Source organism: Poromitra crassiceps (assembly GCF_964638095.1).
Source record: "Poromitra crassiceps genome assembly, chromosome: 7".
Lineage (NCBI taxonomy): Eukaryota > Metazoa > Chordata > Actinopteri > Beryciformes > Melamphaidae > Poromitra > Poromitra crassiceps.
In genome coordinates this window covers 4759488-4778466 of record NC_139628.1, presented here as the reverse complement: position 1 = coordinate 4778466, position 18979 = coordinate 4759488, and the positions used below count along the sequence as shown (strand labels likewise).

The 18979-nt window shown below is 42.7% G+C and overlaps 2 protein-coding genes across 2 annotated transcripts in view; both read left to right on the top strand.

Moving 5' to 3' along the window:
- The window catches only part of LOC310780286 (NLR family CARD domain-containing protein 3-like), a gene marked incomplete at its 3' end in the record, with an annotated part of 74799 nt that extends 70244 nt beyond the window's left edge, over positions 1-4555 (top strand). Inside the window, exons 8-10 of the mRNA XM_083640845.1 lie at positions 3738-3819; positions 3980-4469; positions 4552-4555. Coding sequence (XP_083496971.1) covers positions 3738-3819; positions 3980-4469; positions 4552-4555 — 576 coding nt within the window. The remainder of the gene's footprint in view (positions 1-3737; positions 3820-3979; positions 4470-4551) is intronic.
- Positions 4556-5814: 1259 nt separating this feature from the next.
- plod3 (procollagen-lysine, 2-oxoglutarate 5-dioxygenase 3) overlaps positions 5815-18979 on the top strand; it is a 53190-nt gene continuing 40025 nt past the window's right edge. The window contains exon 1 of the mRNA XM_083639680.1: positions 5815-5925. Coding sequence (XP_083495806.1) covers positions 5847-5925 — 79 coding nt within the window. The 5' untranslated portion in view covers positions 5815-5846. The remainder of the gene's footprint in view (positions 5926-18979) is intronic.

The window sequence follows — 18979 nt, the reverse complement described above, 5'->3', positions numbered from 1 at the left end:
CATAATCTTGCATATTCAATCCCGATCCTGCTGAAAATGGAAGAACTTCTGTAACGCAAGTAACAACTTAAGTTGTTTGATTAGTAACTGCAATGTGATTACTGGATTTAGAAAAGTAGCGCCTTACACTACTCGTCACCGACAAATGTAATGTGATTACAGTAACGTGTTACTTTGTAACGCATTACCCCTACACTGCAACCTTGGATACAGCAATTGTCATTTGACAAATTAAACACAGCGGTTTAGCACTGGTACGTGGTGGCAAAACAAACACAAATTCCTCTGTCCATTTTTCATTGAACTGCCTGTTCTCATTGTCAAATTTTCAACGTTTGCTGTCCGACTCTTCACGCATCTTTGCCAAGCTGGGGGCAGGTTCGTTGATTAGCCTACTTTTCACACACAGGTGCTGTTGATATCTAATCAGATGACCTTGCGAGAGAAACACGTGTGGGATTTTAATGTATGCTTGTACGTGCATGGTTCTGACAGCAGGCGGCGATATTTGACCACATTTGGGGAATGGAATGAACTCGATGCAGCTCAGTCAATCACTGCAAATTAGGAAATGCTCCACGGCCACACGGCAAGTTGAGTATCACTGCAGTATACGGCACAGCTGCCTACCCCCTTCAGTTGCCCAAAATACACATTCCAACAGTGCCAGAAACACTCACTTATACTGTTGTTGTTGTATACTCACCACGCTTTGAAATAATGATCCAAAGTTAGGGGAAACGGTCATTTTCTGAGTAAATCCATAACAAGAACTAACAAAGAGGGTTCCCTCTGTAAGCAAAGTTACTTCCTCTTTTGACTGACGTGCATGTGCTGTACTGATGACTGCACACAGTGCATGTGCTTCAGACAAAAATTTAAGTGACTTTGGGGGAACACGGCCTTCAAATCTAGTTTGCTGGGACTCCGGCCCAGTATTGTGTTGTGTGTGTTCATACCTGCCAACATGGAGCTGTGAAAAATTATTTCTGGGGTATGTATCGGTGAATGACTTACCCTCAATTCCCACCCCCCCCGCACCCATATAACCTTGCACAAATTAATAGAATAATGTACAGTAATCACTTTTAATTAGTCTTAAATTCATAACTCACAGTAAAATAAGTAATGATAAAATAAACATACAAGATGTACAAAAGATGTGATCAAAAGTCAGCCTCTAAAATTTACATCACAAAAAATATCAAGTGCAAACATTATGGAATATGTTAGAGGTTCGCCCTTGTCCTTCCACAGCTTGTTTGTGTATGGCATGTTTACTAACATCATTTTCGCCACCGTGTTTTACACTAAAGTCGGCCGACATAGCTTGCAAAATGTGTGGTATTTGCTAATGTGGCTAGCGATTAGAAACGGGAAGGTCTCATGTGCCTCTCGTGTCTCATGTTTCATCTGACTGCGGTCCTCCACTTAGAGCTTGTGTGAGTGCAGTGATGCAGTTATGCACCATGCATCATGCGGGTGAAAGGGTTAAAAACGGGAGACTGCTGCCTAAATCAGGAGTGTTGACAGATATGTGTGTAAGGTCTGGTGTGTTCTGGGCGGTTCCCAGCAGCGCACTCCCTCAGTTTGAAGTTGATCGGAGGAACGGTTCTTGAGATAAACCACTTTTTGTGTTGCCGGTAGGTGGCGCTTTGCCAAATTGCACAGGATTATGCACTGCACTTTGACGGGTTCCCAGCAGTACACTCCCCAAGTTTGAAGTCGATCGGACAAACGGTCCGTGAGATAAACAACTTTTTGTGTTGCCAGTAGATGTCGCTATGCCGAATAGCACGCAATTTGGCACTGCACTCTGGCAGGTTCTCAGCAGCGCACTCCACAAGTTTGAAGTCGACCGGACAAAGGGCTTGTCGAGATAAACTGCTTTTTGTGTTTGCCAGTAGGTGGCGCTATGCTGAATAGCATGAAATTCGGCACTGCAGCACTGCACTCCATCAGGTCCCTCTAAGCGTACCCCCTAAGTTTGAAGTCGATCGGACAAATGGTTCTCGAGATAAACTTTTTTTTATTTGCCAGTAGGTGGCATTATGCCGAATAGCATGAAATTCAGCACTACACTCCATCAGGTCCCCCTAAGTGCACTTCCTAAGTTTGAATTCGATTGGACATGCGGTTCTTAAGATAAACCGCTTTTTGTGTTTGCCAGTAAGTGGCACTATGCCAAATAGCATGAGATTCAGCACTGCACTCCATCAGGTTCCCCTAGCGCACTCCCCAAGTTTGAAGTCGATCGGACAAACGGTTCTTGAGATAAACCGCTTTTTGTGTTTGCCAGTAGGTGGCGCTATGCCGAATAGAATGAAATTCAGCATTGCACTCCATCAGGTTCTCCTAAGTCAGGGGTGTTTTTGAATGGGGGCCAGATTAGATAGTGTGAAATTAACGGGGGGCCGGCCGGCTTCTTCTCGCATCATATGGATTTAAAAATAAAAATAAAAATCTCATACAATACAATTGTACTCTAAGGATTTTGTTTACCATCTGAAAACATTAGTTCTGCCTGTGTTGTATCTACTTGGTGCTTGTCTACAAACTGTATGATAGTGCTGTCATCATTAGGTGAACAGAAAAAATGTGAACTTGAACTTGCTTGATGAACCAATACTGTGCGGAGGGCCACATATAGTATATTTTGAGAGACAAGCTGAGGGCCACTTAAGATTGGTCAAAGGGCCGGACTTTGGACATGCCTGCCCTAAGTGCACTCCACAAGTTTGAAGTCGATCGGACAAACGGTTGTCGAGATAAATCGCTTTTTGTGTTTGCCAGTAGGTGGCGCTATACAAAGGCTGTGTGTGTGCGTGTTTGTGTGTGTGTGCCGAATAGCATGAAATTCAGCATTGCACTCCATCAGGTTCCCCTAAGCGCACTACTCGTTTGAAGTCAATCAGACAAACGGTTCTCGAGATAAACCACTTTTTGTGTTTGCCAGTAGGTGGCGCTATGCCGAATAGCATGACATTCAGCACTGCACTCTAGCAGGTCCCGCTAAGCACACTCCCCAAGTTTGAAGTCGATCGTATAAACGGTTCTTGAGATAAACTGCTTTTTGTGTTTGCCAGTAGGTGGCGCTATGCCGAATAGCATGAAATTCAGCATTGCACTCCATCAGGTTCTCCTAAGCGCACTCTCCAGGTTTGAAGTCGATCGGACAAAGGGTTCTCGAGATAAACCGCTTTTTGTGTTTGCCAGTAGGTGGCGCTATACAGAGGCTGTGTGTGTGTGTGTGTGTGTGTGTGTGTGTGTGTGTGTGTGTGTGTGTGTGTGTGTGTGTGTGTGTGTGTGTGTGTGTGTGTGTGTGTGTGTGTGTGTGTGTGTGTGTGTGGGTGGGTGGTGTGGTATCGGCCAGAGGTCCCGGCTGACATCACGAAAGTGACACCCAATCGTATTAGGCTAGGCAATTTTATTATAGGATCAGGGGTTATTATAAAGCATGGCTCTAAATCAGTGACATCTACTCTCTAATGTTCTCGGGTCCCTGTTTGATTGTCCCATCCATATTTTCAATGCTTCAGACACACCCATGATAGAAACTGTTATGTTACATAAGCAAATGTTAAATCAATATTAATCAAAACAATCAATACATCCCTAATCTAAATGGATATTTTAACATGAAATGTATCTTACCAATACTGTTTAATGTTTAATGGTGGATAATATATGGAAAATCAAAAAATCACTTTTCATGGTTATTTGTTTCTATTATGAAGAGATTCTACTGTCTGACTCTATTTACCCCCCACAGTGTGGACCATGGTGGAGTGCAGAGGTTGAAACCAGGTGTGAGGAAGTGTAAGTGTGTATTATGTTTGATTCATGAAAACAAAGCAGCACATTCAAACTGAAGAGATGAACAGTCAGTCTGTTAATAAATCAATATAATAAGCCCAACATGTGTATAATAAATAGATGATAATCTGCTGCTGTATTGAGTCTTAAGTTCTCTCATCAGATGCCTGTGAACTCACACTGGATCCAAACACAGCATACAGAGGCCTCCTCCTGTCTGAAGACAACAGAAAGGTGACGTGGGCGAGAGAGGAGCAGTCATATCCTGATCACCCAGAGAGATTTGACTACTGGCCTCAGCTGCTGTGTAGAGATGGTCTGACTGGTCGCTGTTACTTTGAGGTCGAGTGGAACAGAGAGGTTGATATCGGAGTGACTTACAGAGGAATCAGCAGGAGAGGAGGGGGTGATGACTGCAGGCTTGGAATGAATGACAAGTCCTGGTGTCTGAGGTGCTCTGGTGTTGAAGGTTACTCTGCCTGGCACAATAACCGCAAAACAGTCATACCTCTCCCCTCCTGCTCTCGCTCTGACAGAGTTGGAGTGTATCTGGACTGGCCTGCTGGCTCTCTGTCCTTCTGGACAGTTTCCTCTGACACACTGACACACATCCACACCTTCCACTCCACATTCACTGGACCCCTGTACCCTGGGTTTGGGTTTGGGAGTGGGTTTGTGTCGAGGTCATTGCGGTTGATGTATGATCCATCAGTGTCCATAGTGTCTCTGTGTCAGATAGAGGAGTGAGAGAGAAACACTCACACTGTGACCAAACACAGCTGCTAAGATGATGCTTCACTCTGTACAGGATCACACACACACACACACACACACACACACACACACACACACACACACACCTTAATGCGAGGATAGCAGTTTGTATTTTTACTGTAAACAAACCTCAATGAATCAGCCATATAACTTGACATGTTTTTTGTCTGTCGTGCTTTAAAACTAAAGTATGCCTGTTTGTAAGGAGTAGAAAGTGTTAAATGTGTGTTTAAATATAGGGAGTAAAAGTAAAAGGTTGTCAGAAAAAATACTCAGTGACGTACAGAGAGATAAATCACTGTTAAAGGATTTCTGATCAAAGTTGAATTTAATAAATACTGATATAATAAACACTCACGTGTCCTATGATGTTAACTGTGTGTGTTGTAAAATCTATTTTTGGAGGGGGATCTCTCTCTCCACCTTTCTCTCTCTCCCCCCTCTCTCTCTCTCTCTCTCTCTTTCTCCCTGTCTCTCTCTCTCCCTGTCTCTCTCCCTCTCTCTCTCTCTCTCCCTCTCCCTCTCCCTCTCCCTCTCCCTCTCTCTCTCTCTCTCTCTCTCTCTCTCTCTCTCTCTCTCTCTCTCTCTCTCTCTCTCTCTCTCTCTCTCTCTCTCTCTCTCTCTCTCTCTCCCTCTCTCTCTCTCAGTGGAATGTAATAGACGTGGCAGAGCAGCAGAGGAGATTCACTTTCTCCCTTTTTCGTGAACTTTCTCTGGAGCTCGCGGCCACAGAAATCACAGCTCGTCGTTTCCATTTGTCGCGCACTGATTGGCTGGCGCGGTGCCACAGTGGCGCGCGGACTGCTCGACCGCCCGTCAATCAAGCTCTCCCGCGCCTCTCATTGGCCGAGACGCTGAGAAAGGGACGGGGCTTCTGACTTGTGTTGACATGTCGTCAAAGAAGTTAAATAGATAAGAATTGAAGGCTATTACATTGTTCCATTGCAGCGTCAGCTCACAGCAAATCCGCCATTTTGGCCTGAAGGAGACCACTACGATTGGCTGTCATGGTTTTGTGCTGGTGTCTCATTGGCCAAGAAGGCGTTTTCCAGGCCAAAATGGCGGCAGGGCTGTTGCGAAATAATTCGTCTCTTGCCTTTAATACTCGTTGATGTCGTCTTGGAAAAGCCTCGGGGGGTGATGTGACATCGCGAGAGTTGGTGCAGAGGGGAGAAGCGGATGGAGTGAAGTGAGGATAAGAGAAAGAGAGAAACAGAGGACAGAAGCTGACTGATTCACAGTGTTAAAGAAGCAACATGGCGGCCTGTCTTCCTCTCTGCCTGCTCGGCCTCGCGCTCCTCCAGGGCTCCACAGTGTCAGCGAGGCTCTCTCCAGGTAAGGCCGCTCCACAGGCTGCTGTCCCCGGCTGCCCACAGCGCCCTGACCCGCTGACCATCCGGAGCTCCGGCTCACTCAGCTGCTATCCACCTCTACCTCTTTAAAACCATGCTTAACCATTGAGATATGCTTAACCCGGGTTACCAAGGGGATAAGCCGTGATCACAACTTTATTACGTTGTAAACGTTGTAAAAGTAGTTTAAATTATTAGCAACAGCAAGCCATGACAGCATCAAACTACACAGAAAACTAGCTAGAAGGCTAATGAGCTAAACTGCTATAAGTTAAGTTATAACTGATTAAAGTCAGTTAAAGCAGGGATTCTTCTCAACCCTTTTCACATCAAAGACTGAGATTTAGTCTCTCTGACGCAAATCTGAGAATATTGTTCTTGTCAGATTAGATTGAGTCCAGATTAGAACATGACTGATCTGTATTGTAGGTAGAGAGAGAGAACAGATAAACTATCATCACAACAGTCATTCTGCTACATTCTCTAACTGTGATCACGTCTTAAATGAAATAATGTTGAAGTTTAACACTTCATCAGTTTGCTGGAGCCAGGGGAACCCCTCAAGGACCCCTACAGCAAGTTAAACTATTAGAGGTTTAGTTAATCTGTGGGGTAATTAATAATCGATCAATCAAGTAATTAATGAACAAATTAATTAATGAATTAGTTGTTTGCTATATGAGTAGGAAGGCTAACATAGCAAGTTAGCAGGCATATAGTGGTAAAAACTAAAATCGTCCAACAACCACCTACATGCACAACAGAAATATACTGATATGATCATTTATATCTAATAGTTTCTGTTTTACATCTGGAGGCAGACCCTGCTGAAATGACAAACACCACAGTATATGCTATTATTTCCTACTGTATGTGATTAAGTTGTATCATAGAGATGTCTATTAGTTAGTATTATTTCTTTTTTGAAAGAGATGGATTCAATTAGAAATGCTGAGCAGAATTTCTTATATCCCTCTTCTCCTCTAAAGGATCCTAACGTTACTCACAACACTTCACAAATGTGTGTGTGTGTGTGTGTGTGTGTGTGTGTGTGTGTGTGTGTGTGTGTGTGTGTGTGTGTGTCTGTGTCTGTGTCTGTGTGTGTGCGTGTGCGTGTGCGTGTGCGTGTGTGTGTGTATGTGTATCTGTGTGTGTGTGTGTGTGTGTGGGGGGGGGGGTCATCTCATCATTAAATAATGAAGCATAGTAATGATGACTGTGCATTTTAGTGAGGATGTTTAGTTCAGCAGGTCAGCAGGTCAGAACTGCTGCCTGCTTTCATCCTGCTAACAACTCCCTCTCCTCTTCTCTGATGTAACACCATGTCTCTCTGTGTGATCTGCTGGCAGCTCTTGTTGTGTGGGACTGGGCAATATAGAGATATGATATGAATATGATGTGATTAGGGCTGTCCCAGCGAGTCGACGTAATCGATGACGTCGACTACGTAATTACGTCGACGCACGCTACGTGCTTCGACGCGTCACGTGTGGCTAATGTTAGCGGCTAACTGTTACTTGTCGTTACTTTAAATGGCAGTAAAACGCCACTGAATGACCAAATTGATTTAACTTTTAACCATTTCGATTTCCACGGACCCCCAGCATTGGTTAGTTCTTAACGTCGTGACTATATTTATAACGTTATAACGTACTCCGGTTTGCGGGCTGAATCTGTGTGTTGCGCAATAGCGACAACACTCTGGCTGTAGACCCGAGTTATAAACTGGAAACCGGAGTACATAAACGTTATCAATATAGTCACGTTATAAACAACTAACCAATACTGGGGGTCCATATGGAAAGTGGAAATGGAAATGGTTAAAAGTTAAATCAATTTGGTCATTCAGTGGCGTTTTACTGCCATTTAAAGTAACAACAAGTAACAGTTAGCCGCTAACATTAGCACTTACCCATCAGCGCAGCGTCATTTGACGTCAGCACACTCTTCTAAACAGGTCGTGTGCCGCATTCCAGTGGGCATTCCCATGCTTTCACATGGACGCGCATCGCTACGACCAGTGTAGTTAAGACCAGAAGTAATAGCCCTGTTGGTGCAGTAGTCTAGGGCTGCACGATATGAGGAAAAGCTCCGATGTGCGATAACACTGTTCAATATTGCGATGACGATATGACCTGCGATAAATAAAAAAATGCTATAAACAAAAATATTAATGGGTAGGGGTGCTCCGATCCGGCTAAGCCACGATCCGATCCGATTCCGATTCCTGGGGTCACGATCCGATTCCAGAATCAATTCTCGATTCCAACGATTCTCGATTCCAGAATCTAGAATCGATTCTCAATTATGTAGTTTTATATTGCAATAACACACAAAGGTAAATCTAAGACAAAAAATGACAAATGTATTAATGCTGAACTTCAAATTCAACTTCTGAAGTATTACAGTGAGGGCCTAAATTCATTTTGCAATATGAGTGTGTTAATTTAAGCATATGTATCAGTAAGTGGCACGGGATTCTCAAAGCCTGTGTTGAGGGTCATACGAACAAAAATGCACTCTTGAAGCTAAAAAATATCCAAAACCAACAAGTTAATTATTTACATTTTTACTTCAATGTAGAACAGTCATTTCTTACACATGAGATTACTTTTAGCCTTTTAGTCATAACGATTATTGAAAGATATTCCATATTCCAGACTGAAATGTTCTAACAGAAGTGGAGTATTGGCCAGAATGACATGAATATTTGGACACTTATTCAGCCGGTATCTTGCATGTTGCGTTCAGGTGCACTGTAATTTTTTTTTTGCGATAACACGTGACTTTTGCGATGTGTTCATCGCGCATTTTCATATCGCGATGACGATGAAAATACCATTAATCGTGCAGCCCTACGGTAGTCCACTCTAAAGACTGGTCTTAACCGACGTAGTTACGACCAGGCATAGTTAAGACCAGTTGGTGCAAGCCAAGCCCCATGTTGGGTGTGGATGCTACAGACACAGTCTTGTGTCTGTATCATGTGTGACCATCTTACATGGAGCATTTTGTCTTTCTCCAAAATTAAGAGCACTGTTACTGAAAATTGCACACCATTGTACTGTAAGATGATGATTTTATGTTGGACTGCTGCTAAACTCAGTTGACATTGCACAAGGTTTTTGGTATTCCTCCTGAAAGTGACTTGAATATATTCAATTTATTCTACTATTTTATTTTGAATTGCACTATATTCATTTTATTTGAGGACAAGCTCTTGCTTTAATTTTATTTGAGAGATTTTATGTTGGACTGTTAAAGAGAATGATATGGTTAAATAAAATACTGAAATTGAGAAGTTTTTGGTTATTTAATTGTTTTGGGTAAATGTATTGTTATATAATAAAAAAAATAATTAAAAAATAATCGTTAGATTAATCGACTAATCGAAAAAATAATCGTTAGATTAATCAATAAGAAAATAATCGTTTGGGACAGCCCTAGATGGGATATGAGACTAGACAGCATGGTAGATGTTATGGTATTGTGATTTATACCATGGTCTGGGTGAATACTCATTTCTGATTGGCCGGCAGGTGTGCGTTAAAACCGTCCACGTAGTCCGGCTCAAGTCTAATCACATGTTGTAAATTCATCTGCTGCCCAACCTGCACAGCTGTTTAATCAAACAGCACAGTAGGGCTGCAATTAACCATTATTTTGATAATCGATTAATCTGTGGATTGTTTCTTTGATTAATCGATTAAACGGATAAAAACAAATGCATGGATTTTATTTCAACAATTTTATTCAAAAACAAAATGTCCCAAATTGACAATATTGATGCACAAAAGTGCTGCTTGACTAGACCAGAGCTGTCTAAACAATACTGAAAAAATAAATAAATCACTAAGATAATTCCCCCGATTTTACACAGGATTTCCAGTCTTTTTCATATTAATCTTTTTTATTAATTTACAATTATAGAAACATGTACAACATCGTCACAGGGATGCAGATTCAATAAGAGCAGCATAAAAAAAGTGGTAACATACCAGGGCAAACTTCAAGTAATTCAATTCATATTCGATTTCGATTCAAAAGAGAGATCATCACCTAAGGGTGACCAGACTGTACCCTGTAAACAGGTGACATAACAAAAATACAACAAAACACATAGTATATATTAGGGATGTAACGATAACCGGTTTGAATGATAACCGTGATAAAATTCCTTACGATAACCGTACCGGTTCAAATTTTCATTATCATTAAAACCGTGGTACCGTGATTAGAGTGCGTTGAAAAACAAAACAAAAATACTGTCCATCATCAACCAAAGTTGGCAACAGTCTCCCAGATGCAAACGTGCAGCCTTCGAGAATTGATTTCAGTCAGTATCTCAATCCTTTTTGGGTCTGAGTTTTCAATATAAAACGTCGTAAAATGATTTCAGTGAGTCTCTCAGTACTTTTTTAGCAATTTTTTACGAATACCGTGATAATACGATAACCGTGATAATTTTGGTCACGATAATCGTGATGTGAAATGTTCATACTGTTTCATCTCTAGTATGTGCTCATGTCTAGTAAAGTATTAGTATTAGTATGAGTATAGTGCTCATCTCTAGTATGTGCTCATATACATGAGCACATGCACATCTACAAACACAATTATATAGCACACACACACACGCCTGCTCGTCAATGCTTGTTTTGCAGTGACCGTTCGCCTTTCACTCAAAAGTGTCTGAATTTGACCATTTATGGTGTTCTCTTTGCTGGATAAAGAAAACTGCACTGCTGGATAATTCTTTGTCATCACATTTTATTGGTGGAAGTAGGCCATTTTTAGAGCAATTGAGTTTCACAGTCTTTTCCATTTTCACATTTTTCATCATCGTAAACACCCTCCCCCCCGCCATTAATTAGTTGTTAGACAGACACACAAAAGTGGGGTAACAAAATATGCCTGCCTGGTAAACAAATGTGCCTGGCTGGTACCATTTCAAACCGACCAGCCACGTTGGCTGACAACAGGCTCATCAACGCTTCCCACGCCGGCCATATGCTGCTAGGTTCAACCTAGCCTTGTTCTATTGTGTTTCTATTTTCTATGAGACAGGCAAAGGATCTGTCTCACACATTGACTGATAGCACAGGATGTTGTGAAGAGTGCAATGTACATGGCTATATCATTTGTAAAGAGGATAAAGAGAAATATGGTATTAAGAGATACATAGAGGCATATTAATATGGCGTTATTCTTCATTACATTCATAACATTCAGTTAGTTATTCATTCAGGTAATATGGTGGTCTTCTAACACCAGAGAGACACATTTCAAAAGGTGTCCTTCAATCCCACCGTGACTGTTGTTAAGGGTGTTACTAAACCTTGAATTTGTGAATGTGATTAACCTTGTGGACATTCTGTTTCTTATCCATTGGGTATCGAGTATCGTATCAGTATCGAGTATCGTGATACTAAACTTGGTATCGGTATCGAAGTCAACATTTTGGTATTATGATTATTCAGTTCCCCAAGTGTTGCTAGTTATGGCTTGTGAAAATCTTAAGGTTTTGATTGCTAAACTTGCACCATAATTTGTGAATGCTTTTATTTTATATTGTTGGCAAATTACCATGGTATAAACGGGATAATCAACTCCTAGATGTACGTTAAACTATTTTAATGCACTTCGCGGAGGCAACCTCGCCTCCATGTCGTGCATTAAAATACTTTAACGTACACCTGTAGTAGAAGTTGATTATCTCTTACATGGCATACAGTGTTGTCTTCCTGCTTTTAAAGGCTGCTACCGCTTTATTCATCTTATTTGCACATATAAGGACGCTTCCGCATAACGTCATTTTGTAATCGTTGTTCCGTTTTAGACCCGGAAGTAGATTATTCCCACCTTTATCATTTTTAGACTTGCCAAAAAGCTGTTTTCAAGCATTTTTTTTTTTTTTTTTTTAAGTTTGAATATTTTTTCGGATGAGAACGTAACATTCCAAATATGTGACCAGTTTATCAGAATAATGCCTATTGGAAATTGTGAGCAAGGTGTGAGCTGTGTGACCGGTCGGACAACCTAACCCAAAAATTGTTGCTGGCTAAAATTGTTGCTAGCTTTATCCTGCCTCGGACTAGCTAGTATCTGTCAAACCCTACTGTAGTTAGGCTACTGTAGGCTACTGTAGGCCACTGTAGGCCACTGTAGGCCACTGTAGGCTACTGTAGGCTACTGTAGGCTACTGTAGGCCACTGTAGGCTACTGTAGGCTACTGTAGGCTACTGTAGGCCACTGTAGGCTACTGTAGGCTACTGGCAGTGAGAAAACACTGTTGACGTGCTTTTGTAACTCACGTTAAATGGCGACCGGGTACAGCCATCGGCTCCTCGCAGCAGTAACACTATGAACGTGTCACTGAAGTTGGTCGCAGTGTAGCTGCTGAATGTTGCCAAACTTCATTCATAGTTTACAGTTTACAACGCAACCGGCCGGCCGGCTAACGCTGAACCGGAAGAACAAATACAATTGCGTCTGACACGGAGAAAAAGTGGGCGTGGCAACATAAGGTGAATAACCATGAAAACTACAACATCTGAATTCTGATGGATGCATGTCAGCCCTTCGCTTGACTGTGGAGTGTGTGTGTGTGTTGGGGGGTTGGTGTGTGTGTGTGTGTGCGCGTGTGTGTGTGTTTTGGGGGGTGGGGGGGGGGTGGGTGCTGAGGTTTGGACAGCTGTGTGTGTGTGTGTTGGGGGGAGAGAGAGAGAGAGAGTTAGTATAGTGAAGGTGGTAAGGAAAGCCAGAGAGACAGAGGGGGACAAGGAGGCTTCTGTGAGCAAACACCTCCTTCAAGACTCCTCCTCTCATCCCCCTCTTCTCCTCTCCCCCTCCTCCTCTCTCTAACCTCTCTGAGGTATTTGTTCCCAAATTCCTCAGGGACAAATTCCTGGAGAGAGGACCCTGGCATCCAGACTCTCTCAAAGGGGAGGAGCCTGGTATCTGTTAGTGTTCTGCTCTGAGATCCACCAGACTAAGGGACGGTTCAATCGATCTGCAAGCGTTTCGTAAATCGGCAGATTTTCAGCCTAAATATGAGTTCGGAGAATTCCAATAATGCTTTTATGTGTCGATCATAAATAGGGCTGGGTATCGCCTCTGACTTCCCGATACGATACGATTCCGACACACAAGGTCCCAAGTCGATACGATTTCCGATACAATTCGATATCGATATCGATATTTTAGTTACAATACCAGTTTTGCTTTGATAATGGAAGAGATTCTCAAATAACTAATGCTGTAAATTGTACAAGGAACCCTCTAACCTGGTGCAGTATTAAAAAATAATAACAATAATAATATTTACATTAACTCATTGAGTGCCATGGACGTCGAAGGACGTCCAATTAAATAGTGACGTAGAGTGCCATGGACGTCGAAAGACGTCCAATGCGTTTTTTGACGGTGGGGCATCGATCAAAGCCCCCTGCATCTCCTGTCCAATTATTGTAGGTATTGAAGGTGTATAACCTATTTTACGGACTCATTAGGTGGCGACAGTGCTTGCTCGGTGCAGTCCAGATTAGAGACAGGTCCGAGAAACAGCCTAAAAGCCGTGGATCAAAGACAAACCGATGCATGCTCCCAGAGCCATTTGCTCTGTCGCGGGAGCTGACATTGGCTCCGAACAGGAGTCAATCCGCGCTCACAACTGAGCCCCTCTGTCCCTGTCTGTCTGTCTGTCTGTCTGTATAGTTTCTCCACCCGATTAGCAGCCAGGAAAGCAGCCCCTGACGCCAAACCATTCAGCAATCCGGGTTGGCTCTTCCCTGCTGTGGCGCTGAGAGCCGACAGCAGCACACAAACGCAGCACTCCGAAAATATAATGGTTGCGTGAGGCTGTGTGCAGTGTGGGGAGGAGTTTACGGGGGGAGGGGGGGAGGGGGGTGGGGCACGCAGGGCATCACACAACAACTACGTCACTACATCAGAAAATATTATCTTCAGACTCAGTGAATGTGCTTGAAATGCTGCATTTCACAAAAGGCGGATTATCTCAGCTAATAATTTGAAAAGCCTGAAAACGCTGAAAACAACCTATCTTCTCCGGCTCATAACTAAAGAACGGAAAATGGTATCAATAAACTTTTTTTTGCTGATGATACAATAGAGCCAGCTCGTTCTTGTGCGTGTTCGGTGTTTACATAGTAATATCACACAATATTCTGTGGGCCTCGAGAAATCACTGAAAACGCTCTGAAAACTCTGGCACTGGGAGCATCCGTTCTCCAAAAGTGGCTGGCACTCAATGAGTTAAGAATTGACCATAAAGCAAGCAGTTACATCATGTAATTCTTTTTTATTTAAACATCACCAACATAGTCATTCAACATCTTATCTTTCTTTACAGTCTTCTGTGAGAAGCCAAACACATTTAGATTTCCACTATACAACAGAAAATAGAAAAAAGGAGCTTCTTGATGCTTATAGAAGGATGTAATAAAGAAGTAATGTACAGTTATACTTATTCAGTTAATACAACGTACGAACATACAAATCCGTAGCTCTGGATGTCCAGCTGTCGCAAGTTATAGAGCCTCTCTCTGCTGACTTCAGTGAAGTTGAGACGTTCTTTTTCACCTCTTCATGCAGCTTTGGGATTGATTGCCACTTCACTTAGTTGTTTGCGTGACGGTAGCACGTAGCACGTAGCACGTAGCGTGGTTCAAGTGACTTAACGAGGCTCCGGAAGCCAACGTTTTCTACAACGCTGTACGGACGCAGATCTTTGTACGGCGTTGCTTTTGTCCAGCTCTTCTTCACTGCCTTCCTGCTTTTTGAAATGCCGCCACACATCTGCTTTGATTTTAAAAGATCGATACTGGGATTTATGTATCGATAATTGTTCCTTCACATGAATATCGATTCAATATCGATATATCGTTTTTTTTTTTTTAACCCAGCCCTAATCATAAAACACATTGATGATGTAAAACACATGAGGCATTTGCGGTGGGAGTTGTGGTCAATGGTGGCATGCAAACACAGCTAACGTTAAAACATGTCTAGGCGGTGTCGTTACAAAGTGTGTGAGACAGCTACAACACGTTATCTGTTACTGCATTCAAGACAACTCAGACCGCGGAACTTTAAACTCGGAACCCGAGTTGAAAGTTATTTGAATCATCACGATGTCCAGGGTCGATGGCATCGTTGTTGGCGGGGTCGTCATTCAGATATATATCTATATATCTATATATTTTTGTTTTTGATCCGAGTCAAATGTTTTATGGTCAGACAGTTAGTAGGTCAGTCATTCAGTGGGTAGCTGGTTGGCTTGGTTCCAGGCTTAAAACTCTTTATATATAAGGATTTTTCTAAACATCTCTGGAGAAAATGAATGGGGGATTGTGTGATGGAGCAGGATGTGAAAATGTGGGCGGTCACTGTTATTCATTATCGGCCAAAATGTTCATATTTGTGCATCCCTAAAGCTGACATGTCACTGTAGAGGTGCGCTTGTTTTATGCACCTTGATAGTTGATGAGGCACATACATCTGCATTGCAATCCAGTACCTGTAGACGGTACCGGTTGTAAAAGTACTGGTGCTGGGTTTCGTGACCACTACCAACCCTATTGACAAGTAGGGCTGCCCTCGACCAAAGATTATCCTGGTCGACCAGAAATCGACCACAGCTCCGACCAATCGATTGGTCGAAACGGGGTCTACCAAAAACAAATATATATAAATTTGCAGTGTAGTTTTTGTTTTTATTTTTTTGCAGTGTGCTTTGTTCTTATTTTTTGCAGTGTACTGACTACTGAGCGCACTATACCTGATAGCTGATTATTATAAATAAAAGTTATTTGCAGCGCTGTAAGGTTACCGGAATGGACAGACTGATCATAAGGTGCTTACTGCATAATAGGGCTGTCACTTTTCATTCGAAATTCGAATGCAACTTCGAATGTGGGGGAGGGGGTTCGTTTTCGAAATGTAATTTGAATGTTAGATTTTTTTGTTTTTTTTTGTTATTATTATTAATATATTATTATTATTATTATTTTTTATGAACCAAAATTAACCAACTGCTGCTTGCTGGTAATGTTAATCCCATGTCAGAAAAAGTCTCCAGATTTGTCGCGTTAGTCTCTTCTGAGAAAGATTGTCTCCAGGGTCTGAAAAGTTGTCTCGAGTTGGATGCAGCCAAGTTTGTGAGGCAGTGTTGTGACTGTGAGCGTCCAAGCTAACACGTCGGGCTGATGCCCGGTGGCCTGCAGTGGGTTGCACCAGCTGTGCGTAAGTTGAAACGTAAGCTAGTTTGAACGTAAAGTCTCACTAAGTCCGAGTTTACGCACTACTAAAAATATTTGGGTTGCACCAAGTGAAATAGTTACAACGTAGGCATAAGTTAGAACTTAAAATTTACACCTACGTCTTACTAGGTGTAAAGTCCTCCGTAAAATAGCAGTCGGCACGGATTGCAACTTGGCACCGTGGCGCATCGTTGTTTTGCGTCCGCAACGCGCTCTCCGTGATAAATTACACCCTTTGATATTTATGACTCACGCTTTTGTTTCCCACAAGCTGCAGCACTGCATACAAATTAAAATAACCGCAACAATTTAGTGAGGCAGGATGGTGGTATAGCCTACAATACTGATGAAGAGCTCACAGATAAACGTTAACAGTAATATGAACCTAAACGAACGTTACTCAATAACGTTCTCATTTGATTAGTGTTGATGAAATATGAAAGCACTAATTTGCGGTGGGCAACATGTCCTGTTTTCACTCCACTTAAACAACCGTAAATAAACACCGTTTCCACCGTGCTTTTCACTGATTGGTCACAGATACTGTACACGTCATTGTCTGCGACACTATTTTGGTTAGTATGGACTTTAGGGTCTACTAGTTAAGATGTACCTTACGTCTCCGTGGTGCAACCAAACAAAGACACAACTTTAGTGTCAAACTAACTAGTTTGAACGTAGCAGTTAGTGTGGACTTTACACCCTAACTTAAGACAGAACTTATGTTCAGCTGGTGCAACAGGCTGCTGGACTGAAATTTTTTTTTTTTTTTTTTTTTTTTTTTTTTTTTTTATTAACCAAAAAACCTCGAATATATTCGAACGAATTTCGGGCAATTAAAGTTCGTTCAAATTTTATTTTGGGAAAAAGTGACAGCCCTACTGCATAACGTTACCAGCTCGTTACCAGCTGATGGTGGCTGCGTGCTGAAACGTGTCCATTGTTTGTGCTCGATAGCTGAGCCATTTAATTGTTAATTCCATCACTCTGCTGGTCGCTCTCCTTTCTGCTAACTGTGCCTAGCCTGTCTGTCTCTAGCCTGGATCACTTTCTGTGTGCTTCTAGAAAAGCTCCGTGTTGCAACTTGCTTCCGCGGCACGTTACTTCGTTCCGGATCGCTTGTCTTGTAATGAAATTGAATCTCTCCTATGCAATTATTAACACCAGCGTGAATCTGGTCGACCAAGAGCACGTCGACCGACCAATCGACCAGGAGGGGGCAGCCCTATTGATAAGTACCTCAACCCCATGTCAAATAATCTGAACTATCCCTTTAACTCTTTGCGCTCGCTGGGTGACATTTACAGTGCTTTACAACAGTGCTACTGCTGTGTTCCCACGGTAACAGGGGTTGCCTGAGGTAACACACACACACACACACACACACACACACACACACACACACACACACACACACTAACCAACCACTCTCACTGTTTCCTTGAAACTTCCACATGCCTACAGTATAGCAGCGCTTGTACGTGATTGGCTGCTGATGAGTGATGTCAGTCAAACGTTCAGAGAGAGAAAACAGTCTCTACCTTCAGTTCTCTGTGGCTTCACCTCAGCCTACCCCCCTTAAAGCCCCCCCCCTCAGCCTACCCCCCTTAAAGCCCCTCCCCCTCAGCCTACCCCCCTTAAAGCCCCTCCCCCTCAGCCTACCCCCCTTAAAGCCCTCCCCCCTCCCCTTAAAGCCCCCCCTCCCCCTCCCCCTCCCTCTCCCCAAACCTTTCTGAGCTATTTGATCAGTGGCCAAATTCCTCCACAGCCTGGAGAGAGAGAGAGGGGGAGGGAGAGAGAGGAAAAAGAAGGCAGGAAAGAAGGAGTGATGACAGTAGGAATGGATCTAGCTGCTGATATTAAATCATATTAAAATAGAAGAGGCCATGTTTTTATGGCTGCACCATCACATCATCATGTTTTGATGTCTTTGAAAAAACGTATGTTGACTAGAATTTAAAATGTCTGTCAGTTTGAAGTAGAGCTGCAGTCAACCAGAGAAAAGCTTGGTTGACCGAAATTCGATCAACTCATCAGCCGATCGATTGGTCGACGGGGGGTGGGGGTGGGGGAGATGTATTGTTAGGTGTAGTAAAGAGAGAAAAAAACAGGTTGTCTGAACCCTTTAGATCAGAGATACTCAACTTGCTTTGCCCGGGGGCCACTTTCGTGAAATGATAGAAGGCCAGGGGCCAGTTAATAAACAATCAATATACATTTTTCTGCAGCGGATTGTAGGTTTTTGGGGTGTCAGCCGGAGTTTAGTCTGACAATGTTGTGCACACCGGATAGTTAGTTAGGTTAAGTTAGTTGGGTTAAGTACATACATAAGTGCCTGGGTAGCGAGCAGATGGCGGTATTTGACAATTTAGAAGCTAAATCATAGATTATTGAAAGATATTCCATATTCCAGACTGAAATGCTATAACAGAACTGGAGTATTGGTCAGAATGACATGAACATTTGCACACTTATTCAGCGGGTATCTTGCATGTTGCGTTCAGGTGCACTGTAAAAAAAAAAAAAAAAAAAAAAAATGCAATTCCATCGCGGGCCACACAGGGGGCGCCAGTTGAGTATCCCTGCTTTAGATGCTTCAGATACTTCATATTTTCATCTCTGCAACATCGCCAAAGTCAGACACTGCCTCTCCCCCCCTGCTGCTCAATCCCTCATCCATGCCTTCATCTCCTCCCGCCTTGACTATTGCAACTCCCTCCTCACTGGCATCACCTCCCGTTCCCTCCATAGACTCCA